General features: G+C 52.5%; 6 protein-coding genes across 6 annotated transcripts; 2 read left to right on the top strand and 4 right to left on the bottom strand.

The window, feature by feature from the left end:
• Nucleotides 1-326: 326 nt before the first annotated feature.
• On the bottom strand, nucleotides 327-2708 carry J4E90_007978 (uncharacterized protein; the record flags this gene model as incomplete). The annotated part of the gene is made up of 1 exon (XM_051437508.1): nucleotides 327-2708. The coding sequence occupies one exon, from the start codon at nucleotides 2706-2708 to the stop codon at nucleotides 327-329; it is 2382 nt and encodes a 793-aa protein (XP_051288319.1).
• A 1718-nt stretch (nucleotides 2709-4426) lies between these two features.
• Nucleotides 4427-7464, top strand: J4E90_007977 (uncharacterized protein; the record flags this gene model as incomplete). Its single annotated transcript, XM_051437507.1, has 5 exons — nucleotides 4427-4433; nucleotides 4457-5808; nucleotides 6076-6799; nucleotides 6883-7341; nucleotides 7385-7464. 5 exons carry the CDS (start codon nucleotides 4427-4429, stop codon nucleotides 7462-7464), a joined length of 2622 nt encoding a protein of 873 aa, XP_051288318.1.
• A 2007-nt stretch (nucleotides 7465-9471) lies between these two features.
• On the bottom strand, nucleotides 9472-11582 carry J4E90_007976 (uncharacterized protein; the record flags this gene model as incomplete). Its single annotated transcript, XM_051437506.1, has 2 exons — nucleotides 9472-11469; nucleotides 11517-11582. 2 exons carry the CDS (start codon nucleotides 11580-11582, stop codon nucleotides 9472-9474), a joined length of 2064 nt encoding a protein of 687 aa, XP_051288317.1.
• Nucleotides 11583-16802: 5220 nt separating this feature from the next.
• On the top strand, nucleotides 16803-18155 carry J4E90_007975 (uncharacterized protein; the record flags this gene model as incomplete). The annotated part of the gene is made up of 2 exons (XM_051437505.1): nucleotides 16803-16928; nucleotides 16977-18155. 2 exons carry the CDS (start codon nucleotides 16803-16805, stop codon nucleotides 18153-18155), a joined length of 1305 nt encoding a protein of 434 aa, XP_051288316.1.
• Nucleotides 18156-18443: 288 nt separating this feature from the next.
• Nucleotides 18444-19985, bottom strand: J4E90_007974 (uncharacterized protein; the record flags this gene model as incomplete). Its single annotated transcript, XM_051437504.1, has 1 exon — nucleotides 18444-19985. One exon carries the CDS (start codon nucleotides 19983-19985, stop codon nucleotides 18444-18446), a length of 1542 nt encoding a protein of 513 aa, XP_051288315.1.
• Nucleotides 19986-23406: 3421 nt separating this feature from the next.
• J4E90_007973 (uncharacterized protein) lies at nucleotides 23407-24294 on the bottom strand (the record flags this gene model as incomplete). The annotated part of the gene is made up of 1 exon (XM_051437503.1): nucleotides 23407-24294. The coding sequence occupies one exon, from the start codon at nucleotides 24292-24294 to the stop codon at nucleotides 23407-23409; it is 888 nt and encodes a 295-aa protein (XP_051288314.1).
• Between the last annotated feature and the right edge of the window lie 75 nt (nucleotides 24295-24369).

Below are 24369 nucleotides of genomic sequence, written 5' to 3'. Positions count from 1 at the left end.
CTGCATATCACGCTAACATCCTCATGCATGAGTATCGAATGGCAGCCAACTCAGTCCGCAATCCATCGAGGTGGTGTATTGAGATGAGAGAGGCCATATTGGAACACCCTGTCTGCTCAGGTTGTGACGAAGCTATGTCCGGCGTCTTCACGTTGGCAAGACACAACAATGTTGCATTCACATAAGCCAGAGATATCGATACAACATGTAATTGAAATAGCAGAGATGCCATGTGCTTGTCGTGGTATTGCTCCAAAATCTCATGCAACCGCATCATCCGGCAAGTCCTTTGGCCGTTGTATGCGCATTCTTACTTGACCTACACCTTACCTCGGGCACCACTTTTCATCCACCGAGTTGCAGTAACCGGTATAGCGCACAGAGTTGGGGCCCTTAAGGTTATTTTGACTGTGAGCCTTCGTTTGCTTAGGCGAGGCCTTTTTGCAGTAATCGTTAAGCCCCGGGCAATCGCTCCGTTCGTCGCGAGAATCAACAGTGCACCCTGGCAGACAAGCTTTGACAGTGGTCTCGACAAATCCCTCGCTGGGGTAGTAGCAATCCAACACCATGGGAAGACAATCGCAAGCGTCATTGTCACTACAACGCTTGATCGCACCGGCTACCCTTTTATTGGGTTTTTCGCCGTCAAGAATCTCAAATGTTGTATTATCAGCGAATGGCGGCGGTGAGAAGTCGTACACTGCAAGTGCGACTGGTGAGGCTGATGGGGGCAGTTTAGCCGACGTCTTGTTGCGGGCCGTTGGATACCCCGTGGAATCCTGTACACAAAGAGTCGGGTCGTCCCATGCTGCACGGGCGGTGTAATCCCAAAGTTGCGTCATGTTGTACATTGTCTCAAGCGTGTAGTAGATGCGACAATCGGCAGCCTGGTATTGGAACTGCAGGGGAGTGAGCTCTGTGCCGCGCACTTGATTCCTGATCGTAAAACCGGCGTAGTTGATCCATATTCCTGTATCGTTCCGGTTGGGCAGTTGTGAAACCACTTCAGGCTTGCTGACAGGGGAATACTCCAGTCCTTCGTCGAAATCGAAGTCCAGAGCGCCAGCAGAGTATGCGGCAGCGCCGCGAGTGCCGCCGACTGCTTGCATCGGGCCTGGCTTAGGCTGACCACCAACGACAATGGTTTTGACTCCGGCTTCATGGGTCATAAACTCGACAAAAACAGCGCACGCAGAGGCGCAGAGACCGTCAGTCAGGATGACGATTTGTTCAGCAGCCCAAGGCGGTGAACTGTTGGCTATCGGGTCGCTCGGATCGTATCCATATGGGTAGTCGCCAAATGCAGAATAGTCGAAATTCTCATCAGACAAATTGTATTGTTGACTCTTCGAGAATTGGTCTTCGTTGTTGACCTCTGGGCCGTAGAACTCGTCCCAGGACGAAAAGGATTTCCCGGTAGCGGCGTTGATGCGGTTGGTGACGATCCACTCGCTCGACGCCCAATTGTAGTTTTCAGTCTGGTCTTGGCCTGAACGGCTCCACCACTCCGTGTAGGCTTCACCAAGAGAATTGCTCAACTCATGACTGCGTTGGCGGCTTGCACCATTTGGCTCGAGATTCGGAAAGAACTGCTTAAAAGTGTCGTAGGCAAGGAATACAAGACCTCCAGAGTTTTGTTGCAGGTCGATAATAACACGCGAAACTTGAGTCTGTGACGTATTGCCGATGAAGTCGCGAATCGCTTGCCGAAAGTTGGAGGTATCGATACCGTTCTGATAAAATGAGGGTATGCTGAGGACGGCGGTGGATGTCCCATCTAACGTATAGCTGGTTACAATACCGCCTCCTATGACGGAAAGATCGGCTTGGACGGTCATGGGGTTATTCGGGTATGCGCCGAAGCTGTCCATGCACCAATTTTGGCTTGACGGGGCTCCTTCGGTGCAATAGTCTTCTAGTGCCGCTGTAAAGTTGAATGTACCATCGGTGTCGTTGGTTGGAGGAAGAACCTCGTCTTCGATGGTTGGCCACCACCGCTCGCCTTCACGATAGCTTTCTGGCAAGAATCCGAGAACAAAGTAGTTGTAGAAATCACCGCCAGTAGTAAGAGGTCCCGTTTCCCTACAATCGATACAAAGTGCCCACCAGATGGACTCGACGACAGTAGTATTCTGGAGTGTGAAGTTGAGCGCATCTGAGAAGGCTCCATTCCCAGGGTAGAGCTTTGCCGATTGGAATGTACTTGGGATACCCTGAATATCGAGCGCCGGGTTGTTCATTATCGCGTTCCAGTCGGCATGTGGTTCTAAGAAGCCTTGAGAGTTCAGTTCGGCAAAGTGTTCCAGATATTCGATGACGTCCACCCCGTTGATGTGGGTCACAGGCGACGCTTTGTATTCGTTAATCGCCCAAGCTTCGTACAAGTCCTGATCAAGGTAGATTTCCGGCGCCTGTTTGCCGTCAATCGACGCTGTCACAAGCCCAAATGAGCCGACGAAAGAGAATGCTGATAGAGCCCCGGCATTGAGAATCGCATGCGTGTCACGAAGCTGGTTTACCAAGAGCTGAACCTGTGCTTCGAACTCGTACTGGTTGTTGTAGACAGCCGCAGTCACATTCTGTTTGATCTCCTCTAGGGCTGCGTCGACGTCGAATGGTGCTCGTTGGTAGCCTGCGGGTGGCGCTTTGAGATATCCCAGTGTGGACTGGAATTGTAAGGTCATGTTGTAGTAGTCTAGAAAACGCATTGCGACGGCTGGGTTGAAGGGAATGCTCTGCAAGCATTCGTACACCCACGACGCCTCGAATAGTGTATAGTCTGTTCCACTGATTAGTCGACGTGCTCTCCCTAATCATGTTGATAAATTCTTACCGTTGTTTACAGCGACAATGATATCTCCACACGCAGTAGAGATAGCTTCCAGAGAAGCTGCGGGAGGTCCAACTTGCCGAGGAGCGAAAGGGCTCTTCAGAGGTTTTGCCCATCCGTATGCCAATAGGCACGATATCGCCAGGATCTTAAAGAGAGACATGACGCGCGACCAGAAATCAGTTACCAAAGCAGGTTGTCTTGTCAGTAGATAGAATGGGTCTCCTTGACTTTTTAACTTGGTTGGGTGATCGCATCTTGTGTAGCTCTGTGGACGCCCTTGGCAGGGATCTGAACTTGTGGCGGTGGTTTGCGCAGCCTCAACGGGACTCCATAAAATTGGAATTCTACAGGAACGGTAAGCCGCCAACGATTGCTATCGAATGGATGAACACCTGCTCCTGCCAAGGCACGAAGCCACCAATTGCCACGGGCATAGTGAACGGGAAACTGCAGGGGTTAACCAGATCATGAGATAATTTAAGCCTTTCCCGGGATTGCGCCAGAGGCTTGTCAGTCGATTTGTGGGTTGATGCGTGAAGTACAAAGCAGTCATCTTGCATATCAGCCGCACTTGGCCCCCAGACGACCTTTTGGTCCGTCCCACGCGGTAAAAGGAGTCGGTAGGCTGTGAAGAAATACTGATCCCTGATTCGATATATCCGAGGTTGATGAGAAGCTGGCTGCGAGTTTGCATCGCCCTGTGTTTAGCTGAGCGTCCAACCATACCTAGATGAAACCTGGGTAATAGAAGTCGCTCGTCTACGCTGGAGTTCAAAAGGCGAACACAGCATTATAGAACAATATTGAGCGAAGCAGAGACTCACATTTAGTGCGACGAAAGATTCGCACAGTCATGAGCGGAACTGTCTGAGACGGCAGAAGGTCGAAGAAGGCAAATGAGGGCAGTAGAGAAGAGGCAGCGACTTCGGGAAAAGGGCGAATCTCGACCTCGAAACAGAAAGTGGTGTATACAGTCGACCAATGCAGCGTTACATTGTCGATGCGCCGGCTGACATGCAGGTTGTGTGGAGATGGGGGACGATGTGTATTTGTGGATTACGCGCCAGGCTGATTGACCGGTTGCATGACATAAGCCATGTGCACGGACATAGATGGAGCGGGGGCCGACCCACTGGAACCCGTCGCTCGTCCCGAATCCTAAAAGCAACACCTGCAGCCTTCAAACGACAGTGATTAATGGACGTCAACTTCCTTGCGAATGCATGCGCAATCTTGTGGCGCCTACGACGATGTCGGACGCCGCGGCCGGAGTCATTCCAGATCCTTTTGCGCCACAAACTCACGTTCCACACTCAGCCTTGAGCCGAAACACGCTACATGGCAGCGAATATGATCCCAACTTATTCAACAAGTTTTTCGCATCACCAGCCTTCTGCGCATGGTCTTCAGGTAGTAGGTCATGGCAACTTCACTGCTACGGAGAGCCTGGGTGTGGCAAAGTGAGCTCTCAGTGAACTGGTAGAGGACAGTACTTACCGTGACAGACGACTGTAGCTGCTTTCGCTGCCAAACGTCTGCCATCTAGCATAAACGGGACGAAAACTGCTGTCGCATCTGTATCCATCACCCAGCATGTGTGGTCGACATCATTGGCGTTTATAGAGGATCTTTTCCAGCTCATCTACTCCGAATTCGCTGCTGAACCCAATGCGGAGTATGAAGCATATCAGCGTGCGTGTCGCTGCGGTGATCCGGGAACCGAGCGCATTGAGAAGCTGATCGGAGCTTGTAAGAGCTTCGCCCCCGGTTCTTGCAAGTTCCTCATTCTCGACGGATACGATCGCATCAACGATGCATTACAGTCGATTGTCGATACACACTTATCCGCTCTGGAACCGAGCGGCTTCAAGGTGATGATCACACGAAGAGTTCCAGCGTTCTCTATGTCCATCAATACATATTGCGACGAATGCGAGCGGGAATACCTTGAGCTCTGGTGGAAATGTTTACATTGCAATGAGTTCGATCTGTGTTATGACTGTGAGAAGAAGAAGAGTCTACAGGAACCTCACATATGCCCGGTGAATGGTCTCAAGGAACCCTATCAGCATGTCAGCGTCAAATTGGGTCACTTCAACATGGAGCGCTTGCTCGAAGAAAGACTGAGCGTGCACTACCGCGATATTCACTCCGAGAACACGATTCGCATTGTTGAGTATATTGAGTCCAAAGCTGGTGGAAACATAACACTTGCGTTGTTATATCTGGAAGATATCTTTACCCACGACCAGATCGCTGCCTTCAGCAAAGATCGAGTTGACGACAGGCTGCCCAGGGACGTCATTGCTTATTTTGACACCGAGATGAACTTCATCGAACGCAAAATGGAACCCGAGCGTCTGCCTCCGCTATATGCAATTGGTGCCGCTGCAGATTATTCGCATGGGATTTCTCTGGAAGAACTTGAACAGTGTATACGCCTTGCCCAGATCACTTGTTCGAGTTTAGATTATCCCAGGTCTGTTGAAGACGTCTTTACTGCAGCAAATGGATGGCTTACAGATCTACGCACTGGAGATCGAAAGGTGGATATATGCTGCAAACCCGCCTTCTCTCTATACGTGAAAGAGAAGTACAATGATTCGCTAGAACGGGCGAGGCACCATGTCAAATCTACGGCAAGAGAAAGATCTGGTGCTACTCCATTACATCAGTTCCAAGAGACATCCTCATCGGACAAGACACCTGATCTCTTAGGAAGCACATTCGACACATTAGCAAGCGACAGGCCTCCCCCGACACCGCTCATGAGCCTCGAAGATGGCCTTCGTATCCGTGAGCTGGAAGGCACCTTTGGCAAGGCATCATTCCTCGACAAGGGCGAAGGGCTAGTCCAATCGCCGCCTAGGATCAACAGCGCTGAATATGTACCGCAAGCGTCTCAGGGCATATCTCCCCGCCATAAGCCTGAAGGAAAAGTCACGCAACCAAAGCCAGCTCCAGCGCAGTCGCCAGTGAGACTGTGCGACTTTTGCGTCAGCAATGTATTAGATTGCGATGCTTCATCCGGACAACATCGTCCCTCAATTGATGGTACAAAAAGTGCTACGTATCAATGCACAATTTGCAGCTCGCTCTACGCCAACGTGGAAGACTTTATATTGAATGCCGAAAACTGGCCATTGTATCACTGGACCCTACAAGCACTACCACGTGGCAGAGAGTTGAAAGGATCAATGATGTTACGGTTTCGATCTTCTCATCCGAAACTCACAACCAAGGCTTTCCGATTGCTACCAGGAACCGATCTGCATGTACCTGTTCCTGAGGATTTACAGGGAACAACCGATCCAGAACGCAGTGGCGGGGATCAAATCAACAGATGGATGGACACTTGTATGCACGATCATCAAGACTGCAGCAAAGCCTGGCACGACCAGCGATCCAAGCTCTCCTTCCTACCGACGCGACTTCTGGATGTTGACACTGGAGATGACGACATCATTCGCTTAGTAGATACCAAAACAACGAAAGTCAAGGGCCCTTACTGCACGTTGAGCCACGCGTGGGGACCACGAGAGAAACCGTTCATCACTACCACCGTGTGGAACATGGCCAAGCATCTGATCACAGGCATCTCCCTGGATGAACTTCCACGTAACTTCCAACACGCAATACACGTGACCCGCTTCTTGAAGGTGCGATATATTTGGATCGATAGTCTCGCGATCGTTCAGGAACCTTTCGGTGACTTTGCAAAAGAGGCCGATCTCATGCACAGGGTGTATCGGTACTCGCATTGCAATATCGTTGCAGCAGACTCAAAGGATGCACACGGCGGCCTTTTCAAGACGCGAAATCCTCACGAAATCCTTCCGGTCACATACCAGGGGACTAATGCACACCATAATCTGGGGGAGAAGGCTTGGACGATTGTCCCGGCGGACCTTTGGGAGAAAGAACTTCTGAGCTCCGTCATATATGGTCGTGCCTGGGTCTTTCAAGGTAAGCAGAGCCCAGCGCATTGACAACTTTCCTGCCGCCAAGCTGTTTCGATGCACCAAAAGCTAACTCCGGGTAATAAACAGAACGCATCCTCTCTCCCCGCATCCTCCATTTCACAAAGCATCAGATCTTCTGGGACTGTGGTACTCTCTCAGCCTGCGAGGTGTTCCCCAAAGGCCTTCCCTTCCCTCTAGACCACAAAGCGAGCACGGACCGACACTGGCGAGGACGGCTGGCCAAAAGCACCATCTCATCCAACGCGCTGATCGGCGTCAACGACAACGAAAGCTCCTACACTTTCTGGATGTCAGCGGTGCAGAACTACACGGAATGTGAACTGACGAATCAAGGCGACAAGACGATAGCAATCTGGAGTATCGCGAAGTTGCTACGCGATTTCATGAACGAGCAATACGCTGTGGGCATGTGGTCTGAGGCGCTGGAGGAGCAATTGGCTTGGAGAGTGCGAGATACCAAATCGTGTAAGAGGATACCGGAGCTCGATGTCAATATCCCTAGCTGGTCATGGGCGAGTATCAAAGGTGCTGTTATGCCTCGACACCGACTGGCCATACGACCATACAGGATTACAGATCACGTTGGAGCTGCCGTCAGATTCACAGTCAAAGAAGAAACCAGGCAAGGCGATAAGGAGCCCATATTAGAGAGCAGAACACTTGGACTGAACACAAGCATCAACATTGGGCGACTGGTTGAAGTGCAAGAAGGCCAATACCGTCTCCATTTTTCGAGCGAGGCCTGTACAGAAACCGTTGAACTAGATGTCTTTCATGACACTCCACCAGCGACTACAAGCAGCTATCGAAAACATTACCCATTTATCATCCTCGCCGCATCCGCCACTCCAGACAGTACCGACACTCCCCACTCCCCCCAATCTTCTTCCCTCCAAGCGCGCCAGACGTACTCCGGTGTAGGCCTCGTCCTCATCCCACGCCGTACCTGGTTAGCCAAGCAAGAACGGCTGTATCGGGACTACAAAAGCGCACTAGCAGGCGCAGAACCGTCTCGAGAACAACAATGGCGGCTGGATGCATTTGAGAAACTCGTGTTGCAGCCGCCAGAGCAAGTCATGAAGGTGGGAGGAAAGATTGACTGTGTGTATCGGCGGGTGGGAGCGCTGCAGTTCCGAGATATGGATGAGCGGGCTTTCAATGAGATGACGGATGACCGGAAAAGGGAGGATATTTGGTTGGAGTGAAGCGGCTTTTCTTCTTGTACATCACCTCTTCAGACCTTGCCCCCCCAAGATCACATCTCCTTACTTGATGTCAGAAGAGAAGCCTCCAAAACTACGACCCCTCACCTAGCCCACTATATGATGTGTAACACAATGTATCAACGCCAGTACACCACAGCTACCAGCATCAACCGCCATACTAAAACAGCACAACCCATCTCTCCATCACACAGCAACAGACACTTTCAAGCTATAACCTACTTCCTTCACGTGCTATCGCGTGTACAACAAGCCCACTTCAAGCAAGAACTGATTACCAGCAACGATGCAATACTTGACCTTACATCAAGCCGCGCAAACGCATTCGCGCAATACTCTGCTCCATGTCTAGTTTCGATCCGCGTGCGTAACTCCACCCAATGCACCTCAACAGCCTCAACGCCACCAGGGTCTTGCTCAACACATTGATCAAAGCATGTGACACCACACTAACAGACACCGAACCTTGGAGTATATGCCTGAAGCCACTGCGAACCATATCCAAATGCTCGGTAGCCCTCCCCTTCGCTTCTTCCGCGAACAGCTTTACTTTTGCCGTTCGTTGAACCGCAGCGGCCCAGCCCAACACGAGATCAGCGAACCGAGTACGGCAACGAAACGAGCGTGGGAGAGCGAAAGCATGTTCCATAGTCTAATTATCAATACATGGAAGAAAGAACGGGGCAGATGGAGACGAGGAAACAGCAGAAACCTGGTTCTCGATATAGTTCAAGAAGTGGACGAAGAATGATGTTAGACACGATACGCTGGGGAAGTCACACTGTCAATGAGAGCAGGTCGTCTCGAATAGATGCATGATGTGGGAAAAGATCTGCGTAAATGAAGAAGAGGACGATGATGAGTATGCACAAGTTTCCATTGCTCGCAACTCTCCGCAAAAGGAAGTGGGTATATAATACACATAAGCGCGCGTCTCCTCCGCACTTAAACGATCCCCACTTTAGGGGGGCAACATAGTCCAAACCACGCTACCTGTACATGTCTAAGCCAGAGCCTAGATCCCATCCATCTCTTCATCCCCTCATCCATCACAAGAGACAAGCCCCTCCACATAACCAGATAAATCATTCCTACCAAATCATCCAACCAAGGTCCTCCAGGTGAACGCGTAAAATCAAAGAGCGAACGGACGTCCGAGGCCAGCCATGCGGGTGGGGGGTATCTCGAAACCAAGCTAAAGAGCGAAAGTAGAAAACAGAACAAAGGTCGTTAAACATTTCCCTCACTCACACACATTGAAGTGGAGGAGGGGGAAAGCGTCGTGCGTATGAATGTAAGAGTTGTAAGGAAAGAATGGGGTTTGGGCGGCCTCAGGCACAAAGATGACAGATGGAGAGTAGAAGTGAACGCCGTGAGATGCATGAATGTGGTGATTCAAAACGTTGTATGAGATAAAATGAAATGAGGGAGATCAGTAGTTGTAGCTGTTGTCGTAGCCACGAGGCGCAGTGGGGGTGTAACTGCGTTGTTGCTGTTGCTGTTGGGGTCCAGAGACGGGTGTGTAGCTACGTTGGGGGCCGGGACCCTGAGGTGTGTAGCTACGGGCAGGAGGTCCCTGAGCCCAACCTGGTTGTTGAATCGGTGCCGTTGCACTTCGTTGTTGTTGTTGAGGTGGCGCTGAGCCATTCATGCCTCGGTTGGGGAAAGGTTGCGAGGCTTCGCGACGCTGGATTGCTGATTGTAGTGATGCTGGGACACCAGCTCGGGGTGGTGCAGTGCCAGATCGTGGAGGCGCGGTACCTGAGCGTGGTTGAGATGGTAGGCCCATTGGCTGCGATGGGGCGGGCGAGCCGGCTCTTAATAAGCTGGGCATTTGAGGTGGCTGGTAGTCGGGCTGTCCATTTGAGTCCGAGAAGTAGTGCTGCGAGATATCTTCTGTGGGGTTGACATCGACAGGTGACAGCTCATACTCCGGGCCCATCTGAGGACCCCGGCTGTCGTAGGGGCTGAACTCTTGGTACGGTCGGTTGGGGTGAGCTTGTTGTGGTGTATTCCGCGCATCGAGGGGAGTGATGAGTTGAGGATCGTTCTCGTATCGCCCGTTGTTGTAGCTTGTATCCACAGGGGGCATGGGCCCACGTGGTGGGAGTGGGGACGCTCTGCCCTGTGACATTGGTGTGAAGGGTCGGTCGGACTGGTAAGGCAGGTTGTCTTGCTGGCCAAAGTACCCAGTGCCGTTACGGTCTAGAGGTGGCATTTGTGGTGCAGGCGACGACCTGCCCATACCTCCTGCCTGGTTCAGCATTGGCGCGTTTGAAGCGAAGCTGGCAGTCGAGAAGTTTGTGAATTGTGCGTCCCGTTCTGGCATGCCAGGTCGCTCGTCTAGCGTGGGCAGAGACGGCTTGTTCATCAAGTTCCGGCCGGAGTTCGAGGTGTTCGATCGCTCCGGGTTTGTTCTGTATGAAGGTGTGTTTGCGAGGGTATACGGGGGCAGTGTCGCGGTGGTCTGCATCGTGTCGGATCGTTGCAGCGAGAAGACGGTCGATGTATCGTCATCGTCGCCTTCGAGCTTGGGTAGCGTAGGACGGGACTTGGAAGCGTCAAATTCGCCCTTCTTGATGGCCCTCTCCTCCTCCCTCTTCAGCTGCTGGTTCTGCTTCTCGATGGCCTTCTTAATCTTCTTGCCCACAATACGCTCCAGACGGGTCTCGACCTTGCGTCGGCAGTAGTTGGTAAGACTGCCATCAGCCTTGGGGATGTAGTGCCAGAGGAAGAAGAGGTACAAGATACCAGCGATGATGAGACCCAGCGCAGCGATGACCCAGATGACGAGAGAGAACAACATGGTGAAGTAGATGACCGTTTCCTGCTTGTTGCCGGTCTCGACCATGAGCTTGATGTTCATGAAGAATTGCTCGAAGTTGGAGCGATCTTCTGACGCGTGCTCGCCGACGGGGATGAGCTGCGCTTGCATGACGGCGTATAAAGTCATGGCATTGAGGGCAATGCGAGGTCCCTGGGCGACAATGATGAGAAGAGCGCTCTTGAACTGGAAGTATACGAAGAGCGCGATGTAGTTGGCACCCTTTTTACTCTTGGTCAACTCAGCGAAGACCAGGAAGCGGCGCCAGCCTTGTCCAGTCTTTGTGATGCGCATACTCTGCAGTATAGCCGCCAATGGCTCGAGGTAGCATTCCGTGACACTTCCTGTCCGCATGACGCGCAGAGCCCGGATCCATCGGTATGCGAGAAAGACGTAGGAGACGATGATGGTGATGGCGAAGATCCATTTGGCAATGTCGAAAGGCACGGTAGGTTTGACCTGGCTCGTCCATTTGTCGAAAGCGAGGAGGTTGACGGCGGTAAAGGCATCGGCGGCGTAGACGGCGCATGAGATGACGACGAGAATCCACAGCCAGGCGTAAGAGAAAGGCGCGAGGCAAGATGTAGACTTGAAGTCGGACAAGTTCTAAGACAATTAGCGATGCGCTTCCATATTCGCGCTCAAGTGCTTACGATATAAGTCCACTTCTGCTCCTCCGTCACAGTAGTTCCCTTTTCGCGGTCTCCGCAGCACCCCATGTTGGCGATTCGGTATTAGTCGGTATGTACGTATGTGTGTATGTAAGTATCCGCTCAGCGGTACGGTGGCCTGCAGTCCAGCTGTTCGTCTAAGGAGTGACTTGGTCGCTAGGACATGGGTTGATTGTTGTAGCCAAAAGGAGGAGGCAATTTCGGTTGTAGAGTGAGTATTCGCGATATGGTGGTGACAGGCCGGCTGCTCACCACTAGCGAGCGAGGGAAAGAGCGACAGGGGCGATAGTTTTGTTAAGCAGGCGGAGGACTGCGGCGGCGGGCCAGGGACGGAGGGCTTTCCAAAAAGGTGGGTGTTCGGAATGCTACCAGAGTGCCGTGCGCATGACAAGAGACGTGTGCGCGTGGGTGGAGCGTTGCGTGTTTGAGGTGCGCAAGGCTTGAACAGCGGTGACAGCGGAAGAGGCGTGTCCGATGGCTGCGTACGTATATGTATAGCGACAACAGTGGTATTGTTGTTGCTCGTGCTATTGTTGCTGGCTTTGCGCCGTGGTGAATGCGACGGCTATAGTTGTGGTGAACGAGTGGGTACGGGCGTCAGGGAGCGGCAGGCGCGAGGGGGTGTCGAGCGGCAGTCGCAAGATGAACACAACACGAATGGAGTACAAGATGCTATGGCGCGAGCAAGTGAGTGAATCGCAGCGCAGGCGTCTACGTTTGTCGATGGAGCACAAAACGGCCACGAGTGGTGTCGAGGGAGCGTCAACAGGTAATACTTGGTCGCGTTCGAGGGCAGCGGCTGGCGGAGAGTTCAGGCTTGTCTGCCATTGGCCGGCGCCACATCCGTCCTTGTTTGGCCCCATGCTTCACCTTGCCCAAGATAGCAGCCCGCTAGCCTGTTCCTCTCATCATGCGCCGCAATCGCCGTGGGGTAAATTGCAATCCCATCTAACGAAGACCCTATCACCGCTTTGGCCGCCTCTACTTCGCCATGTAGACAACAGCCCCACCGCAAACTTGACCTCCAGAGAGGCTTCTCGCACCACCTGTGGCTGTGGCACAGGCGGTTGCAACAAAAGCGTATCATCCTGCTCTTCGGCGTGTTATGCCACACTCCCTGTCCGAGGCGTGCATGCAAAGCTTCCAAAAGGGCGTTCGGCCTTGCCGGCAAGTTCCCACATAACGTCACGCGCAGAAGGACCGGTTACTTGGGAAGCATCGGGAACATCGGCTGCCTCAGCCTTGAAGCCTCAGCCATCTCGAAACGAAACACGCGTGATGCGCATCATTGGGCTTCCTGACCAGGCAGGCGCCTTCGTCATGTCTGCATTGACGTCGCCTTGCTGGGTACAGATCGACGGGCTATGGAGAGTGCCGATGCATCCGACTCCACTCGGCAGTCAAACTCTCCTTCGACGTGTATGCGAGCCCAAAACAGGAAGTTGAAGGTTCATGCACAGACAACCAGTCAGCATTGATGTAATTGCTTACTCCCCTAGCTGTCGGGAATAACGTCCCAGAGTATTGACGGTTCAAACTGCCCTACTATCCTCCTTGTATCATCTTCGGGTTTTAGTACCACATACACCAGAGCCTTTGCCCCCTCTGCTTGATCATAAGATCCCAGCCGTAGCTTCTCAGCCCTCCAAGTAAAATTGTCGACTAATGTGTCATCAACTTTGGCCCTACGCGGAAGTCCAGTGTGACGTGCCGGACGCTTGGTACCCTTCAGTAATGGAATGCATGAGAAAGAGGTCAGTATCTCGATATGTACCGCGTGGGAATGTGGGTGCATAAAACGATCGTGGAACAAATAATCTTCGCTCACTCCCAACGCATTCATCTTGATGGAAATTCGGTCTCGCTAGACGCTGTGCAAGTGCTCTAACATATTGGTGTAGTCCTCGGTATCACGGATGGGGCCATATAGGAATATTGAGAGCTTCTGAAGGTTTGGTAGACATTTATGGAAGACCTTGCTTGCACTCTCTGATCTCTCGGTGTGGGTAGGAGACGGAATCATATCGAGCTCTGGTAGTGACGTTCCATACCAGGAGAACTTCCTGGTGCCGACGAAGTAATGTAAAGAGCGAATGAGAGCCATGTTGAACCGGGATCTTTCCCTACACAGTTCGACTAGCACGGTGGTATCGAGACAGACAAACGTGTTTTCCTGATAGAGCATCGTCATCGTTTCCAGGTATCTAACACGTCAGTCCGTGGGCTTCCGCAATGTCGCTCTGTCTGATGACTTACGTGGTCGAGCAAGTTAGGGGCAAAGACATGGCGCCTGATTCCGCTTTCGACATGGCTATGCTAGTCATGATAGAGACAGTTGCATTGGCGACACTCGTGGTGCCATGGCTGTCGAAGACACTAGACGTGACTTTGCCCCGCTTTCGATAGAGTACGATGAACTGTCCAGTCATGGCACATTCCCAGATCATGATCCGGATCTCAGCTGGTAGACTGAGAAGACGGCTCTTCTCCTGTGTGAGACGTTTGCGAGCGCGCAGCTCCAAAGGTTTGTACTTTCGCACCTTCTCAGCCTCCCTTTTCCGCTGTCTTTCTTCCATCATTTCGCCCAGCTCTTCACGGATTCTATTTGCGAGTCGAATTTTCTTATCTAGAAAACACCTAATGCCGTGTTTCCAGCGCGCAACCAGTGAATGCGCGCGATGTTCTTGTTCTTCTCCCAGGCTTGGTACGATGGCCAGGTCCGGCGCGTGGTGGGACTGCATGTTGATTAGTAGGCGCAGACAGTGGTATCTGGATTGGACGTCGGATTGGAAGTACTGTCCCGCTCCAGTATCTTGGGGTGAGTAAGAATCAGAAGCGACAGTGTTGCAAAGTTCATACGTCCGCATGCGGCACGGTTGAGCCCTGAAGTCCTGCAGGCAGCAACATGTAACTCGCTGTGACTGGACAGCCCGCCAGCTGACCGCACTTGCCACATACTGGACGGCAGCTTCCAAATCGTCGCATGCACATCCGTCGCATCGCATCTTCATTATGCAGATTGTCAACATTAACAATCGGCCGAGGAGGATGGGTAAGGCAGCTCAATGGCGCCGCGCTGCACGGTTCTTTATCTGTCTTCCATGGAATCTTACGGCTTGCCTTTGCGTTCGCCTTTGGCCGAGCACTCCTCACTGTCACGCTCCGGAGAAAGCGACCCCAGAACCTCCCTACATCCCGCTATTGCTGCGCAACGACTCAGCAAGTGCTCAATCGCAGAGCAAGCTTCTGAATTTGCCCGCCGAGCTACGTTCTATCATCTGGAAACATCTGTTAGGCGAAAAGCACATCGCATTGTATTACAAGAACGGTAGAATCGCCTACGAGTTCCTGGAGGATGAGGGCCTTGATGAAGTGTCGAACATCACACCAGCAGTCATCCAGGCAGTCCACACAAACCACGCTGCAAACCCGCACGGCAAGCGTGAGAGAACCAACGTATTGGCGGTGCTCCAGTCATGCCAGCTAGTGTAAGAGAGACATGCGCGTACGAGAATCCAGCCTTGCAACTGACAAAGCTCCATCTAGTTACCGAGAAACCATCGATATGCTCTACGAATCAAACACTTTCGCGATGCTTCACAACACGGTTCTGATTGACTTCCGTCGGGCTGCTCTTGCATCGCACCTATCCCAAATTCGCTCATTGCACATTCACTTCCAGTTCCGCGAGCTTGGCCAGCATCAATTCTTGTATGCCGGGGCAGACGGCTTACCATCTCCATGGAGCATTGAGACTTTCACAACATTAGGGTCAAGCCCTAGTATCGCCAGAGCCATCCAAAGTCTTCCGAACCTCGAACGCCTTTCCGTGTTCATCCAAGGTCCCTTGACGACAGAAATCACATACCAACGAATCCGTTGGTCATTGAGGTCCATCCGACATGATATGAAAAGTTTGAACTTTATGATGGTCAGGTTCCCAAGACCGTTTCCTGATCACGGGTACCAAATGCGAGCTCAACGCCGCAATCAAGATCCCCGTGATCTAGTGGAGCAGGTCTTGCGGAGGGAAAAAGAGCTGAACGGATTTCGCATCGTTCAACCGCTGGTAGAGCTCGCACAGGACGTGTATGATGTGGCGGATTCGGATATCGAAAGCGAATGGCGCGTAGGGAATATATATATGAAGTGTAACGGTGTTGAGTATGGATTCGCGACACGAAGCTACGCTGTACTTCGACCAGAGAAAGAGACCGAAACGTACAGGCCTGATCTTGAAGCTGAGCCCAACTGCTATCTGATGTATCCGATGGTTCCAGTCATCGAGCATGAGGATCCAGATGACTTGTATGGGTCTGGGTATCGAGCGCTCAATTGGCCTCCGAGACTGGACGGGCAGGTTTGATGGTGCGCGACGCTTGCGTTGGTTGGGTAATGCTCAAAGCTGGATAGGCTATGTTCCACATAGTGCTTACACGTTCGAGAGAAAGCTTGACAGGACGCCATGGTTGACGAAGCTTTACGCTCTACGCTTGTCGCATTTCTAGCAGGGTCAATACCAGCGTAAAAGACTTGGTATACTGAGTTGGGAAGTCGATGAGACAGAGTCGATTACGGCACTAATGGCTTGGAGCGGTAGAGTTCGGCGGCATGGCTTGGGCCGAGTTTGAGCCGCGTCGCGATGGCCAAGTAGCCGCCGGGTATATCAGCATGCTTAGTAAGGCAATGCAAGAATGCCTTTCAAGCTTCTGAGACATGCTGCGTGAAGCTCAGTAAGTAGCGACCAGATACAAACGCTTAAGTATCCCGAAGTAGACGCGAACAAGCTCCAGCGTACAGCATGACGGATGCATGCAGATCATGAAAAGGATTGCTTATGTTACTCGGCTATCTCTGTCAGCACATGTCTAAGCTTCCTAGCAGACTCCTAACTGGCTCAACCAAAGTACAGCAAACCATCGCTCAGGTACGCGCGCCCTCAACAACAAACTCGACTACCCGACGCCTATCGGTGAATGCGACAACGTGCGTCTTACAAATCAGGACGCAGCGCGATGATGGACTGCTAGTGACAAACCATGCCGAACGAGGAAGGCGGGGCGCCAAAGATGCCCCGCCGCTGGGGTTCTATGGTAACAATGTCCAAACATGCACGTCATGCCGGTACTTTCGAGAAGAATGGCAGGAGCATATAAAGATGCCATTGTCCACCCATCCTCCGCTTTCCATATCCATTGAGCTTCCGACTCTCGACATAATACTCCTCACACTTCACACATCCAATTTTACATACCAACAACCGCCATAATGGGAATCGAGGCTGATACCGACAAGCCGCACTCGCATCATGCGATCGCAAAGGATATCCCCGAGGATAAGAATAGCGAACAAGTCCCTAAGCACGATGAGCTGAGGAACAAGGCCGCTCCTGGTGTATGCATACATCCAAGCCCCATACCTTTGCCTAGCTGACCCATCCAGATTCCCTACTTCACTCCCGCACAAGAGCCCGTCGCCGGAACAGCCCTTGGCATGCTCGACGGCAGCTCCAAGATCCCCAAGCTCTTCCAGCCCCTCAAGCTCCGAGGCATGACGATCCAGAACCGCCTCGCCCTTTCCCCTCTCTGCCAATACTCCGCCGAAGACGGTCACCAGACGAACTGGCACCTCACACACTTGGGCGGTATCATCCAGCGCGGTCCCGGTCTGACATTTGTCGAGGCCACCGCCGTACAAGCCGAAGGAAGAATCACACCCGAAGACTGCGGTCTCTGGAAAGATTCGCAAAAGGAGCCGCTGCGCAAGATCGTAGAATTCGCGCACTCTCAAGGCCAGAAAATCGGCATTCAACTCGCACACGCTGGCCGCAAAGCCAGCACCGTCGCCCCGTGGCTCAGCAAAGGCGACATCGCAACGAAGGAACTAAACGGCTGGCCCGACAACGTCTACGCGCCCTCCGCCATCGCCTTCAACGACAAGCACTGCACACCCAAGGAGATGACAAAACAAGACATCGAAGCCTTCAAGCAAGCCTTCGTCGACGCCGTCAAGCGCGCCGTAGACATCGGTTTCGACACCATCGAAATCCACAACGCACACGGCTACCTGCTGCACACCTTCCTCTCCCCCGCCTCCAACCACCGCACCGACGAATACGGCGGCTCCTTCGAGAACCGCACGCGCCTCACGCTTGAACTCGTCGACTTGACCCGCAAGACTATTCCCAAGGATATGCCACTTGTTCTCCGCATCAGTGCAACAGACTGGCTCGACGAAGCCGGCATCGAGGGCTGGACCGTCGACCAGACCGTCAAACTCGCTGAGATACTCGCCGATCGCGGCGTAGACTTGCTCGACGTTTCATCCGGTGGTCTCCACGAGAAACAGCATATCCACGGTGGACCAGGTTACCAAGAGCCGTTCGCCAAGGCAGTCAAGGACAAGGTGGGAGACAAGATGGCGGTCGGCACCGTGGGCAGCATCACCGATGGCAAGCAAGCGAACGGGTATCTGGAGAACGATAACCTCGACGTCGCCTTCATCGGTCGCATGTTCCAGAAGAACCCTGGTTTCGTCTGGCAGTGTGCTGATGATCTTGGTGTTGAGGGACGCTGGGCGAATCAGATTCGATGGGGTTTCGGAGGCCGTGGCAAGAAGTAAGTCTTGCCTCCATCGTGTTTCATTGGGGACGAAATGTGTTTGTGCAAGATGAAGGGTTTCTTTTACGTTGATGATGGATATATTTAGAGTATAGAATGAATCTAATAGATATTTAACTAGGGATCAAGTCGTTGACAAGAAGGCGTTTGCGAATGAAGCTGCTTTCCAGATGAACAAGAGCAAGTAAAGCGAAGCCATATTGAAGCCAACTAAGAAACAATATATACCCTTACCACCACATTATTTACAGAAAAACCGAAACCCACTCTATTACCACTACCTTACCCATCACTCATTCTCCTCCCTCCCAAAAACCCTCTTCCACAACAAAAACGCCTCAAGAGTCTGACTCGGATACCTCAACACCCCCCTCTCATTCTTCTCGTTCAGTCTAGCCAACTCCTCCACCTTAAATCTAACCTCCCTCCCCCCCTCAACCACCACACTCTCCTCCTCCATATACGGATAAACATCTGCCTGCGTCCCCGGTATCCGGCGATCAGCCGTAGCAGTCAGGATACCGACGAGCGTCTTAATACCCAGTAGGCCCTGTAGGTTGTCGCCGAGTTGGGGGAAGATGTTGTTCAGGGTAGCAGTGATGGAGCGGGAGGTCCGTTGAATAGCACTGAAGAGCACGCCGCCGGGGGCGTAGTTGAGGACGTCGCCGTAGATGTCGCCGCTTCCTGTGCGTGCACTCGGTACTGCAGGCTCTTTTGGCAATGCTAACGAAGATTCGCCAAGCCGCGTGCTGAGAGTGGAGATGTGTTGCTCGGTATTAGGCATTAACGGCGTTGCAGAGTCGTTGTCTACGTCGCGAACCCCCTGGACTAACCACCGTAACACCGCATCGCTGAGCACCTCATTCGGATAGATAGTCCGCGAGAGGAGATTCGGAAGCCAGCCCAGTGCATCTTCGATCCAGTTCGCGGGGCTTTGCCGTACGAAGCGGAAAGTCATGCGTCCGACGTCGTAATGCGTACCTGGGAACCAGCGTTGGTTTACTACCGCTTTATCCTTCTCATCATCATCTTCTTCTTCGTTGGGGTAAACGAGGCACGGCTGGAAGATCCAGAGGCGGTCGTGCATACAGGGCGCGTGATACACGTGTTGCACGACGCTGGAAACAGTTTGATCGAAGAACTCGAAGGGGGACCAGTCGAATCCTATTCCGGCATTCAGGCGCGGGATGCCGAGTGCGCCGACTGTGTCTATGATACCCAGGAACCGGATTGGCCGTTTAACTTGCCAGACTCTGTCGCCTAGGCCTTTCCATCGTTGGCATTCCTCGCTTTTGGGGGCGTCGACAGGGAGGTTGCTGCGGTATGTGCGGAAGACTTCGTAGCAGAGGCGTTGGAATTCTGCGTCGGAGTATGATGGGAGGCGTTTTATTATGCCGCAGTTGTTTATCATGCCGGCGACGCAGCGCACGGTGAAGGCGCCGCGACTAAATCCAAACAACCAGATCTCATGATCCGGCGTGTAGTTTTCGACGATGAAGCGGTACACGGCTATGCATTCGTCGCTGATGGTGGAGGCTGTTGCGCCGTCCCAGATATATTGCAGAAAGGTCTTGTTAAGACCTACGCCTTCCTGGTAGCCGGCGATGATGTCGGAGGTCGAGCTGCTGGTTGTTGTTTTGTGCGGTTTGATGTGGTGGACTTTTGCGGCTGTCTTGTCGTCCGTGGAGTATTGTACTTCGCCGACCATGTTGGCGAGTTGGCGGATGTTGCTTGGAGGCGCGTCTTCGACTTGGGTTTCGCGACCTACCCATGTTCCGTCACAGAAGATGGCTAGGCGCTTACTTGGCCTCGTTGAAGTCGTGGAAGGCATGGCGAAGAGTTGGTAAGGAAAAGTTGAGCGCAGCGCAGACCAGAAGATTAACGAAACGTGAATTGATCAATAAAAGAAGCGCGGAGAGATTCGATAGTAACGAAGTGGTCGCGTGTGGATAAATAGCAGTCCTCCCCGTCTTACTTGCTTATCTCTAGGCGTTTGTAGGCTGAAGGACAGTCGGTCAGAGGCTGAACTCGCCAAAAATCAGCTGTGGTTGCCTTTTTTATCGAGTATTTGGCGGTCTGCGCACCAGGGCTGAGCGCGTGCCAACTTTGGAGTCCGTTCAGCCTTACGTCGGTGTCACAAGCACAACATCAACCGGCGCATGCGACAGCGGGAAGTTCCGAAACAATGAGATGAACGATGGAGGAACAGCTGATCAATAAAAAAAATGTGGCTTTGGGCGTGGCTGAGAATGATCGTAGGCCAGTCCTGGGGAGGTTCTGGATCGGTGTTCCTGGAAGACTGCAGGACGGCAGGTGCCATGACGTCATGGCCAGAGTAGCAAAAGGACCTAAGCCGCCGCCTGTATTATTTACAAAGCCCATCCAGCCCTACAGCAGATGAAGAGTGACCGTCTAAAGTGGGCGACGGATCACAGAGAATGAACCCTAGAGGACTGGAAGCATGTCATCTGGGTTGATTAATGGTAAGTCTGCCAGATGCGTCTACACCTATTCTATCAGCTATTCTTGACATGCTCAAAACGAATAGAGTGTGCCTTTGACACGAAACACGGTCTGGTACTGGGTCGGACTGATTATTGAGATTGTACTTTGGTATACGGTATGATTGCGATAGCTATTCTTGACATGCCGTCCGCCCCCGCATCATACAGTGGCGCTTTTTATATGCGAAATACTGTCCAATCGGACTGTGCAAGACTCTACGCCTCAATGCAGTAACTCCTACTCGAACCACCCCTACAGCTGAATCCCGTAATTTGCTCGCGTACGTTACCTAGGTCGTCTTGGAAGCCGCATGCGCGACTTTGTCTACCCAAGGCTGAGCTGCATGCCGACTATATAGTCACTGGATGCGTCTACGCCTGGCCCATCCGCCATTCTTGACATCATTTCGCCTCTTCCTCAACCTTGCGAAGTTCGCGACTCTTCGAACTCACCACACCTCGCGACTACCTTTCCACTCTTCGAAGCACCTCCTCGTATCAAAAGGCTGCGTTACCGTTCTCTCGATATGACGAACCAGGACATAAGCATGGAAGGTCTTCTGGGCCGCGATCAAGCATGCAAGATTCGCCGCGACGATCGAGGCGTATGGAACTCCTTCCAAGCATGGCTCTGGTTCCCACTTCATCTTGGTCTTTGCGCAGCCTTTCTTCTCGTCATGTTTACTTGGGTCGATGGGCGCGCCTTCATGATTGCATCGACATCGGGCTTCAGCCGTGATGGATCCGGACTCTACCAGGCGGAAGTCACTGCGCTGGTATCCGCAACACTCGTAGTCATTCGACTCATAGCGGCGGTGGGCTCGGCTCTCATCACTTGGAGACTCGTCTTTATCCTTCTTGAGAAGGCTGGCGTTACGCTGGTGGAGCTCTGTCGTATGGTAGACTCGAGGATACCAATCATGCCGCGTTGGTACTCGGCTCAGCAGATATTCTGGTGAGAGTGACTTGCACTAGTTGAGGCCGAGGCTGACTCCATGCGTACATCTTCTAGGTCCTTCTTCACGATCATAGTCATTGCCCTCATTTGGCCATCCTCTATAGCGGCACCCCTTGCGAACTCATCGATACAATGGATTCCTTCCACGCGGATGATACTTTCACAAGTCCAAGACCTCGCACCACCGCTCATCGAACCAAAGAATGATTGGCCGGCGTTTATGTACCCAGAAACTATCCAAGAGATCGCCCTCAAGGCTGCTACCATGGGTATCAGAAGCCCAGATTTTGCAGGCGCTTTCAATCGTTCTCATCAAGAATCCCCGAGGCGATTTTTATACCTTAGCCCACAATTCCCTCAAGGCGGCCTTGGAAGCATGTCGATGCCAGTCTTCAAGGTTGTAGATGTCAGATGGGTGCCTTGGCCAGACGAATTCAGCACGGAGGATCCTTTCCAAAATGGAAGTATGATGGACAAGACACCGTTAGCAAGGAGAGGGGGCTCGTTGGGTTTCCTGCAGCCCACAAAGTGGCAAATTGAAGATTCGGGCGGGTACAAAGCTGTTGTTTACGAGGGTAAACAGACCGTTCCTGTCATTGTAGGCACCATAGGGACAGATCAAGGTACCGAGGATTCCCAATGCCCAAACACCACGACAATCTTCGGAAATTTACCCACGGCCCATCAATTGCGCATCAGCTGGAATTACGATGGTAGCTGGGCTGCGTACGACTGTTGGTTACTTGCCGAGGTTACCCTGACAGCTGGGAAGGTTGACCGACAAGATTGCGATATCACGCTTGTCGGTGCCGCGGACAACATGCACATCGCAGTTCCAACCATTGGATCCCTAGCGACAGAGCTTGATCTAGAGCCCGATCTTGCGGTACTACCGACTTTAGATCTGATGACGGATGTCTTGCGGGATCTAGTCCTCATGAACGTGGGCGGAGAATTCCGATACAATAATCTAGAAGGATATATCCACGGGATGCTAACAGCTGCATACTACTCGACTCATTCCGCGCTACTATACCAGCTCAAATCTTCGAACGAAACCGCCTCGGCAGTACAAATGGAATCAGTGATCCGCGCCTCTATCAATCGAACACGACTCTATGGGTGGTTCGCTATGAATGCACTTCTCTCGATCGCCGCCTTGATGCTGTCGATCGTTTGGAAGATTACCGGAGTTACATCGAAAGTCGTCCGTGAGCCAACTCTCGTGGCATTGACTATGGACTTAGATGCGGTATCGCACTATAACCGCGACGGATTGTGTAATGCGGTTACCCTTAAGGGTAAGGATAAGAAGCTAGGCAGAATGGTTTGGGACAAGCATAGTGGCGTTCATTGTCGACGGGTGCGGTTCGTGACGGAAGAGAAGGCGAACGAGAACTTGTCGGCGTCCGCATCATTGATACCTCGTAAATAGCTTCAGATATAGAACCTGCTATTGGTTTTAAGCAGCCAAGGAAGACAAGTCCCTCGTGTAAATAGATGAAGTCGGTATGTCTTGGAGCAATCCATAAAGGCCCAACACCATCCCAGAAACCAGGCAGTGCGGCTGCTTGCTTGCGATGTATACTAGGCGCAGTGGGTCTGAAGTCTGACGTATGCGATGTTTATAAAGCCACCCTGACGCTTCTTTGCGCTGATACGGGAGACGCGTTATGTGCCGGCTTCAGAAGTGAGCTAGGGTGTCGACTGCGCTTTCACAACAAGGAACAGCTTCTGTCGCCTCTGAAGAAAATGCCATTCGTCGTAACGATTGCCTGACATCGCGCGTCCTATCCCACTACCTCACCAATAGCCTCCCACATACCCCTCTGCACCCGCCTTCTGTCCTCCTCCCTCGCCCTCATACCATCCTCTAGTGTCTCTTCACCACCATCACCCGCCTTATCCTCCCCGTCAACCCCACCGAATCCAGCAAGCACCTCCTTAACCTTCTCCCCTATCCTCCTCACACCCTCGACCTCCTCCCTCTTCTTGCGCACCTGCTCCTCCATCTTCGCAATGAGCGTCTGCCTCGCCTGATGCGGCCGGTACTCATTGATAAGCGCATGCATATTCGCGACCAGCGTCATAATATCCTTGAGTTTCTGGTCTTTCTGCTCTGACGTCGGGTTCGCTGCCACGATGCCGAGTAGCGATATGTAACTCATGAGTATGCTGCGCAGGAATCGGAAGAGATAGTTTTGCCGGTCGAGAGACGCGGAGTTGTTCGCCGTAGGCGGTTGCGCGGAGGGGTCGTCGGTCGTGGGCTCGGTGGAGGAGGAAGGGTAGAGTTGCTCGTACGACCAGTCTGGGAAGACGTCTTGCCATTTCAGCTGCTCGGCTATGAAGTCCATGTTTTGCTGGAAGACATCTTTGCCCTTTGCCTTTTCCTTTGTACCGAAGACGTGGAATTCGGCATCGTCGGCGGGCGGTTCGGGTGGGATCAGGTAGCGAAGTTCGGTCGGTAGGGCGAGGATTTGCTCTGCGGTGAGCTTCGTCGATGCATACGCGGGCGATGATTTCGTTTCGTCATCTTCAGGCGCAGCTTCCTTCTCAATTTCTTTGAGTCGCGCGAGGTTTTCGGTCGTGAAGTGTTTGTAGAAAGGCGGGGGGTCGGGGAAGAAGTTGAGTTTGATGTCTTCGTCATCGGGTGTTGGCGGTCGCTGAGGTTCGTCCATGATCGCAATCGGAAATTTTGCGCTCGGCAGGCTTCAGGACGATTGTATGCGCTGGGGTTAGAGTAGGAAAGCTAC

Source organism: Alternaria incomplexa (assembly GCF_024043165.1).
Source record: "Alternaria incomplexa strain BMP 0042 chromosome Unknown scaffold_12, whole genome shotgun sequence".
Taxonomy (NCBI): Eukaryota; Fungi; Ascomycota; class Dothideomycetes; order Pleosporales; family Pleosporaceae; genus Alternaria; species Alternaria incomplexa.
Note: the sequence above shows the minus strand (reverse complement) of the source record. Positions and strands in the feature narration are given on the sequence as shown.